This window comes from Fukomys damarensis, unplaced genomic scaffold (genome assembly GCF_012274545.1).
Source record: "Fukomys damarensis isolate Sample0158 unplaced genomic scaffold, DMR_v1.0_HiC HiC_scaffold_27, whole genome shotgun sequence".
Lineage (NCBI taxonomy): Eukaryota > Metazoa > Chordata > Mammalia > Rodentia > Bathyergidae > Fukomys > Fukomys damarensis.
Genome location: NW_022900939.1, coordinates 17,321,227 through 17,329,730, shown reverse-complemented (window position 1 = coordinate 17,329,730; position 8,504 = coordinate 17,321,227). Strand labels below are relative to the sequence as shown.

Sequence of the window (8,504 nt, the reverse complement as noted above, 5' to 3'; positions counted from 1 at the left end):
GGGTGAAGGGGGGGGCAGCATGGGAAGGGTGCATCCTGGTGCCCAGAAGAACCCAGTGGAAGGTGACAGGTCAGGAAGGACAAGTCAGAGAGGTGGACAGAGCAGGAGGCATGGGGAGGGAATGCTGGGGTCTCAGTGGTGTCAGGAAATGGGTCTGATCAGGGCGGTGTGGGAGATTGAAGGGTAATCCTTTTGGGAGGGAAAATATGCAAGAGTGTAATGAGGAAGGAATCTAGATTCGCTGACCTTGCCAGGCAGGGCCAACCTGAGCCTCCCCAAGGGCAGGCCCAGAAGCATGCCCCCATACTGTAAAAGCCTGGGGGACAGATTTCCTTCTGTGTGGGGTCAGAACTGTCACCAGCACCAGTAGCTGGTTGGCATTTGGGTCCCTGTGGAAAGCTCAAAGGGTGGTGGGAGCCAGACCCCAGGCCAGGATGCAGGTAGGGGCCAGCCCGAATGAGGGGTGCTCAGAGGCAGGCAGGAAGGATGACTGGGTAGTGGAGGGGCCTGGCAATGGCCCTGTTCACTGCCCACCTCTGCTTCCCTGTCTGGACTGGCAGCTTCTGGGGTAGCTTGCCGGTTGGAGAGGGGGCAGGGCACCATGCTATCACACCCAGGCTTTGATGGCTGGGTGAGGAAGGCGTCCTCAGCATCAAGGCTGACAGATTCACCTGGCAAAAGTGGGTGGAGGGGAAGCTAGGGACTGCACACGGGCACTGGAAGAGTCTTAGGATGCAAACAGCAACCTTGTTGGGCCACCAGTCACGAAGAAAGGGACCCACAGGTGCTGGGAGAGACCTCTAGCCACAGCCAGCACACAGGACTTGGCAGAGGAGGAAGGAAGTGGGGGTGGGTGGGCTGGCTGCTCCACTGGATGCAGTGGGTGCTGCGAATTGAGCCTGGGACCTGGGCCACCAATAAACATTTATCTCAGCATGCAGGTGTCAGCTCTCTGTCTTTACCAGGGTTGGGAGCAGGGAGCTCTTCGATGGACCTTAGAAGGGATAAGAGGGCAAAACCTAGGTCCTGTCCCCTTTACAGAACCAGTGCACCAACATGTGGGGAACCCTACACCTGGGAGCTCTGTCCTGTTTGCTTCCTGTAGAAGTGGTCAGGCTGCCATTCCTGCCCTACAAGTCCCAGTGCACCTGATGGGAACCCTGAGGGGAGCTCTGAGCTTCCCGTGAGCAGTGGCTAGGCTGGCCTGAACCTGGGGCGATGGAGAGTTTCAGGCTGGTGTGAGATAAGGGACGAGTCTGACCAGGGTCTGGAAGACCAACCTGGGTCTGGGATATAGCCACCTCTGAAACCAGACCTTCAGGCCTCAGCCTTGAAGCCAGAGAAGTAGACAAGCAGACCCTGTCCGCGCTGCCACATTGCCAGAGTGGTACATTTCACGTACAGTGTGCTGCGGACTCACCAAACTGTGCGGCCTAGGGTGCTGACCCTTCATCCAAAAACACCTTCTCATACTTCCCATGGCCAGTGGCCACAAACTTGTACCTCTTCCCAGATGGGGTGCTCTGTCGGGGAGGAGACCAAGAGTCAAGGAGAGAGCCTTGAAAAGGTGAAGCAGCTGCCTCTGGGAAAGCCCTCTCAGCTGAAAGGGCCCCTTCCTCTTTATCACCTCCAGCCTGCACCAATTACACCAAGACCCACCTTGACTGTAGATGATGTCTTAGAGTCTCCTTTCTTTTCCCAGAGGCTCTTCTTGCTCAGGTCTCCAGAGACAATATCCTGGGGGCAAAAGAGGGAGCTGTCACTGGGCTGGAAGCCCTCGACTCTTCTCTTTAGCCTGGCCTTCCCTGACCAAGGGTCTGGGGATCTTTCCACCCTGCCTCTGAGAGTGAGACCTTGGAAGCAGAGGCAGAAAAGGAGAAAAGGCACCATGTACTGTCACCGGCCATCGTAGACTTCACACAGCCCTTCGGAGTGACCTCTCTACACATCCCAGCGTGGGTGTCCATCCATGCTTCGTCCTGGATGGTCTAGCGCTTGCTTTCTCAAGGGATCCTCCCAGGCTTTGACTACCCAGCCCAGCCCTTCCCAAAGAAGGACCCTACCTTGCAGGAGGGGGTTTTGGTAACAGACTGAGTCTGCACCTCACCAGTCTCCCACCGACTCTTGGTATTGGCTACAGCCATGCTGGGCAGCTCTATGGAGGCCTGCCGGGATAGCTTGGGGGTCCGGCCAGCAGACTGCAGAGGAGAAAGAGCCCCAGGATAGCATTAGTCAACAGCCCTCATGAAGCATATCAGAGGACCCTAGGGAGCCTCTCTTTATCTTTATTTTCCCCGGGAGGGCTTTCCCATTGCAGGGCTAGAGCCAGGTACTCTGGAAAAAATGTGTTTTCCTTCATTCGGTGCACTTATGAAATACACCCTTATTGTGAAAAGCACATGTGACACGATGGCACACAGAACATGTGGGGTCTGTCTTAATGCTGCCCATGGCATGAGCCTGGGGCCCGGAGGTTAGATGGAGGGCATTAACTGGAATTCTGGTGGATGGAGGAGCATGGGGGAGGGTATTGGTTGAATAGAGGGATTTTTTTTGGTTGGAGGCTTGTGGGTTTGATGAATAGAAGGACATTGATGGGATAGGAGAACACTGGATGGGTAGAAGAGTGCTGGTTGAATGGAGAGGTGTGGGTTAGAGGAAGGAAGAATGTGGGAATGGGCAGAAGCTAATGAGATGATAGTGCTAGTTTGGTGAAGGAGCAGTGTACCAATGGAGAGGGGTTGGCTGGCTGGAGGGACACTGGTAGGATGGCAGGGTGCATGCTGGCTGAGGGATACTGGCTGGCTGGGTGGTGATGATTAGATGCAGGGAGTGTTGGTTGGTGGAGAAATGGTGCATGAATGGAGGAGGGATCTGGCAGAGGGCTTGAGCATATACCTCAATGGCCTGGGTGTACTGTTCCAGCCTCTCGTCAATCTTGGAGATAGGCAGTGCTGGCTGGGACTTCTTCACACTGTTACTGGAGAGTGGCAGTGTTGAGCCTCATCCCCCTGCCCCCCCAACTCCTAGGGCCCTCCAAGATCCCCGCTCCACCCTCCAGGTCACTTTCTTCAACCCCCTCAGGGAGGGTCTCGGAGAGCAGACAGACATACCTCCTCTCTATGGAGCGGTTCAGGGACTCTGTCCTATCCGCAAGCTGTGGGGTTGGGCAGAAATGTGGGCCTTGGGCAGCCAAAGTGAGGGGCACACACCATCCCCTAGCAACCCCAGCCGTTAATCCCACCACCCACTTCCATGTCAGCAGGTTTTACTGAGTGCTGGCCACGAGCAAGGGGCAGGGGAAAGCAGATAGTGTGTGGAGCAAGAGCCTGGGGAGGCAGAACAGGAACCGTTGGGCTTGACCTACTTTGGCGGTGGGGCTCAGGGGAGGTGAGCGCAGTTCAGTTGTCCCCTCCAAGATCAAGGGACTGGGGGTCCTGGGTGGCAGACATTGCTGCTGCTGGGGACACAAAACCTAGGTGACCCATTGACCCCTCCTGGCAACCCCCCTGCCCCTCCTAGGGCGCCTTGCAGCACACCCTTTCCCCTCCCTGGGCCACAGGCCCTGTCTGGCCCTGACACGCTCCAGCCCCGGAATTTTCCCGCCAGAGAAATGTCTCCTGACCAGGGAGGAACTTGCCCCGAGGGTCACCAAGCTCACTCCCTCCACCCTCCGAGAATGTAGGCCTGAGAGGGAAGGTCTAGGGCAGAGGCACTGGGCCAGTCCACAAGCCCTGCACCATGGTGCAGAAAGCAAAGACAGTCCCAAGTCAGGGAGAGAGCAGAGTGCTCACCTCTTCTTTTGCCTCTCCAGTCTCTGCAGCTCCCAACTGATCCTGGACAGGTTCCTCCTCTGGGCCCGGTCCCTCCTGGCCCAGACACAGTCCCTCCAGGTGGGCTTCTGTGTGACAAAATCCACCACCGCCGATGTCATTTTCACAGGGCCTACTGGGTAGAAAGGGAGGCAAAGCCAATTGCGAGCCATTTGATTGCTTGGTTCCAGTCTGTTCCTAGTTCCAAGCCTCAGTCTCCCCATCTGTAAAATAGGGGCAGTCAGACAGTTGAATGCTGAGGACTTCTGAGACCCCAGCTTCTTTGGGGAAGGAGGCCCAGCACCCTTACAAGCAGCTGGGTTTCCTAAAGCCTCTGTGTTGAGGCCCAGGGGTTCATTTAAGAACAGCAGCCCTGCATGATTCCTGCTGTGCAGAGCTACCCTGGAGCTGAGGCAGGGCCCCTCCCAGAAGCCCCCTGTCCAGGCAGGGCCAGCTTCAAAGGGGTTGTACATGACCTTCCCACTGGCTTGGGCTGCCCTATTTCAGCTGTAGGTAGTCAAGCAGATCAGTGGAGCAGGATGTTGAGAGAGGGAAGGTGGGGTGCAGGAGTGTTTTTGGGGGGCTGGGTCAGCTAGGGCAGGGACACATCACTGAGGAGAGGGGCCACAGGGGAGGAGAGGCAGCCAGCTGGCAGCTGGGCGTGGCTCTGCACTTGAGCGGGACTAAACCTGGAGAAGAAGATGGTAAATTCTTGCATTTTCCATGATTTCAGGCCCCTTGGCGGACCTGCCAGCCAAGACCCAGACCCACCGACCAAGGTGGGCCAGGTCCCAGCCAGCGGCAGGCAGCCGCACAGAGGGGCCATTCAGGAGTTGGCGGTCTGTGAGCCGACAGTCAGGTGCGGGGGTGGGGTGGGGCTCAGAGCCCTCCACAGTAGAGCAAAAGTGCCCCCTGCTGTTGGGCGAGAGAAGGCAGCGAGCCAGCAGGGAAGACTACAGCTGCCCCATCTCAGAGACAGCTTGTGCAGGGGCACAGGGAGGGGGAATGGGAAACTGAGGCCAGCAGTGGGCAGGCCAGAACCAAGGCCAGGATAGGCAGATGGCTCTCGGGGTGTGGGAGCCTGGTTGTAGGCTGAAAATGAGGTGGTCGTGACATGGGAGAGGGCTGAACCAGAGTCCCGGCTGATCTAAGGGCCTCAGAGGGGCCAGGTTGGGGAGCATAGGCAGCCCCCTCAAGCTTGGAGCTCTCAACCAGGACTGGGGACCCATACCCCAGGCCTAAAGGGGCTGGATGGGGTTGTCTTCACATGTGGCCCATGAGTTACTAAGAGCAGCTCAGACTCTGAACTGGGGAAGGGCAAGGTGAGGCTCAGGAGCAGCCCCCATCCAGACCCGGGGTTTCTCTGGCCCCCACCCATCCTGATTCAGACAGGCAAACACATCCACACATCTGGAACGTGTGCCCCCCCAGGCAGCCTCGAAGGCACACATCTGGAAATACCTGCTCCCCTTCGTGGGAATGGAGATCAGCCAGCCCCCAGGGAGGGGGGTGAGGGCTGCATAGCCTGCATTACATCAGTGGGCTGCAGCTGTGTGCTGATGTGGCAAACCCCCCCACCAATCCCCGCCGGCCGCAGCTGGTCTGGATGGGGCCCAGGGACCCTAGGGAGCCCAGGAATGAAATTTCCTCACCGCCCCCTCCCTGCAGCCCCTCGTAGGCCTCTCTACGTCTCGCTCCCTTCCTCCCTTCTCCCCCTTTTGCAGCCATGAGGCTTTGCGGGGGCTGGTTGGGAAGGGAGAGCAGAGGCTGCTACTTGGATACAGGTAGGGTCTCAAGGATCCTGGGAGCCCTGCCCAGCAGCCCAACCTCCAGGTCTTGACCCTACTTGCCTGTCTTCCTCTTGCTCCCCCTCTGGACACTTGCCCCAAGGGGGTTTGCAGCTGTCCACAGACCCTTCAGTCCCCCAAGACTGCTGCTGCTGCTGCTGCTGCTGCTGCTGCTGCTCTGGCTTCTGTGACCAGTCACCAAAGCCCTCATCTTCATCCAGTTCAGGGGTCTCTGAAGGTTTCAGGCTGAGGGTGAAAGAGCAGTGGAGCGGCCTTAGGGCTGATTCTTGGCGTGCTTCAACCCTAGCTGCTTACCCCTCCCTCGTCTTCCCCCTCAGACCCTGGGCTCCGTGTGTAGGAGACCCTAACTGCCTCACAAACGGCCCCCATAGCTAAGCTGTGTGTAGTCGGAGAATCTCTGAGAGCAGGGCTGTACCCACCCACCAGTCTGGGGCTCCCAGAGGACAGGGCTTTGCCTCTCCCTTTAGTCCAGGGCTTCCAGAGGCTGCCCCAAGCCCAGGCTTATTCCGAGTGGCTTTTCACAGGCCCTCCTGAGCAGCAGGGAAAGCTACTCGGTAGCAGCGGCAAGGAAGGGCTCCCGGGCTCAGGAGTGACAAAAGACCCGGCCAAGGGGCCGTGACCGCTGTAGCACCTCACCCCACCCAAATATGCTGACTCAGAGAAAATGGAACCAAGCAGGGCCAGGAGGAAGGGGCGCATTATTGGAGAAACAGCCCAGCCCAGCCGTGGGGGCCTCCTGGGCCCAGGAAGGAAACGAGCCGGCCAGTGGCTGCCAACTTGGACGTGGCCTCTGTGAGTCACCGGCAGCAGGGAGCTTGGGCGGGGGTCAGGGGCCAGGGCTGCATGGCTGGGGTCAGCATCAGTCCAAGAAAGGGCTGGGACCATGCAGGGTGTCCAGAGCCTGAGTCAGAGCCCCCAGAAGGCTGATGGGAGGGGGACGGCTTCACGTGGCGCTGTGGACCCTCTGGCCAGTCAGGGTCTAGGAGATAGGGTGGCCCAAGGCTGCCAGCTACCCTTGCCCCAAGAGCACTGCCCTTTCTGAGATTCTTCTTGTACCGGGACCCCAAAGTCCAGGGTCTGACCACCAGCACATTCCTCTGCATAGGCTGTGGGATTCCAGGATCCAGGGCCCTGAGTGGCTTACAGTGCCTCCTGCTCTGGCCGACCCAGGGAATGGCCACCTTCATCCTGGTCTTGAGCCTGTAGCAGCTGCCTGTCTCGTTCCCGCCGGCGCTGCTCTCGGGCCACTTCTTTTTCATCCTCCACACTCCACTGAGTGGTGAGCCTGGAGAACAGAAAGATAGTCACAGCATAGCCAAGACGGGGTGCCTCATGGTGAAGGTGGTGGATAAACCCAGGATCTGGACCAGCACTTTAAGCTTCAGTTTACCAATCTTTAAAATAGAGGTCATGCAAAGCAGTTATAAAGGTGGAGGACCCAGGACTTTCCTGGAGATGGAGGGGCACTGGAGACCATCTGTCTACTTCCACCAGCCTGTCCTTGGACCTCACCAGAGGCACGATCTAGAACAGTGTGACTTGGGCTCTGGGGGGGGGGCGGAAATCTAGGAAGGTAGGTGGAGTCCAGCTAGTGCTGGCTATAGCCACTTGAGACCACAAGCCTTGGCCAGCAGCACTGACAAGTGACCATCTAGGGCCAGCCCTACCCTACTGGACTGTAGTACTCCATCCATATTGTGAGAAAGTGACCCTTGTCTGGGGGTCTAGGGTAAGGAGGGCCTGAGCCTAGCCAGCCAGGCAGGGCACCCCCTGTCCCGCCTCCAGTCCTCATACTCTCCCCACCTTGTATATGTCCAGCCCATTGCTGGGGGCTTTGCATGGCATCCCAACTTCATCTCAGGGCCCTCTGTGGAGTTTCTCTGAACTATAACCCAAGGTAAGGAAACTAAGGTGGGGAGGGCTGCTGCCCTCAGAGCACCAGGCTTCTAGGGGTATCTAGGGAAAGACAGAATAGCCTGGGCCCAGAATCAGGGGTCCCTGAAGAGCAGATCTCCGGTCACCGGTGTCCAGCAGGAACTATAGGCTTTGGCCATCCTGAGTCCCCTCCTAGTTTGCCTGGAGCTGAAAAGGGGAGTCCAATGTCTCTGCTTCTCTAGGGCTCACTGCCCCAGGCCGAGGGAGCCAGGCTAGAGCTGGTTTGGGGCTGGGTCTCCTTCCTGGGGTCTCCGTCCCTCCTGCCAGTGTCCGCCACATGACCCCACAGCCCACTCCCCTCTGGGCCTCAGTCCCCTGGCCAGGCAGCCTTGCCAGCGCATGATCTAATCTCACCAGGTCTCCCCTAAGCCTCTCAGACGAAAGCCAGGCCTCTCCACAGGCTCCAGTGCGGGGCCTGCTCCCCCCGCTGCAGCCACATGGGACTCCAGCGCAACCTGCCCACCCGCTCATGCTCTGCACCCCAAGCCGCCTGCTTCTTCCTCAGAAGGGCCTTCAACTTCCAGCCCCAGGAAGCCCTTAATTCCCCACACCTGGCTCCCATCACCCAGCAGATGCAGCCAGCCTCCCAGCCTCACAGCCAACAGGCGCTGCTGGACATATTCATCTGGGGGCTGTTGGCTGAGGCTGTGACCCAGGTTATTCTCCCGTGCCCTTGCACACCGGCAGCCCCCAAGATGGATGACAGCACAGCAGGATGGGCAGGAGGTTCTCCTACCACTTCTGGGGCAACCTCTGGGGAGAGACCAGTGGGGCATGGGTTTTATTCCCACTTCCAGGTTTCTGGGCAGTGCAGGCAGGCTTGGGTGCGCTGTGCATGTGGCAGCTCTTGACAACGACAATGATGATGATGATGATGATGACGATGATGATGATGATGACGATGATGATGATGATGGTGGTGGGGCGTGTGTGTGTGTGTGTGTGTGTG

The 8,504-nt window shown here is 58.3% G+C and overlaps 1 protein-coding gene across 5 annotated transcripts in view; it reads right to left on the bottom strand.

The window, feature by feature from the left end:
• Lsp1 (lymphocyte specific protein 1) overlaps positions 1 to 8,504 on the bottom strand; it is a 32,387-nt gene that overhangs the window by 3,123 nt on the left and 20,760 nt on the right. For 3 of the 5 annotated variants that reach the window (XM_010635642.3, XM_010635643.1, XM_010635639.3), the window contains exons 2-10: positions 6,765 to 6,905; positions 5,663 to 5,845; positions 3,795 to 3,948; positions 3,368 to 3,460; positions 3,114 to 3,157; positions 2,899 to 2,980; positions 2,064 to 2,198; positions 1,660 to 1,737; positions 1,421 to 1,523 (exon numbers count right to left, since the gene is read on the bottom strand). In XM_010635642.3, coding sequence (XP_010633944.1) covers positions 1,434 to 1,523; positions 1,660 to 1,737; positions 2,064 to 2,198; positions 2,899 to 2,980; positions 3,114 to 3,157; positions 3,368 to 3,460; positions 3,795 to 3,948; positions 5,663 to 5,845; positions 6,765 to 6,905 — 1,000 coding nt within the window. In that variant the 3' untranslated portion in view covers positions 1,421 to 1,433. The remainder of the gene's footprint in view (positions 1 to 1,420; positions 1,524 to 1,659; positions 1,738 to 2,063; positions 2,199 to 2,898; positions 2,981 to 3,113; positions 3,158 to 3,367; positions 3,461 to 3,794; positions 3,949 to 5,662; positions 5,846 to 6,764; positions 6,906 to 8,504) is intronic. The other 2 variants (XM_010635641.3, XM_010635640.3) reach the window with 2 other exon arrangements.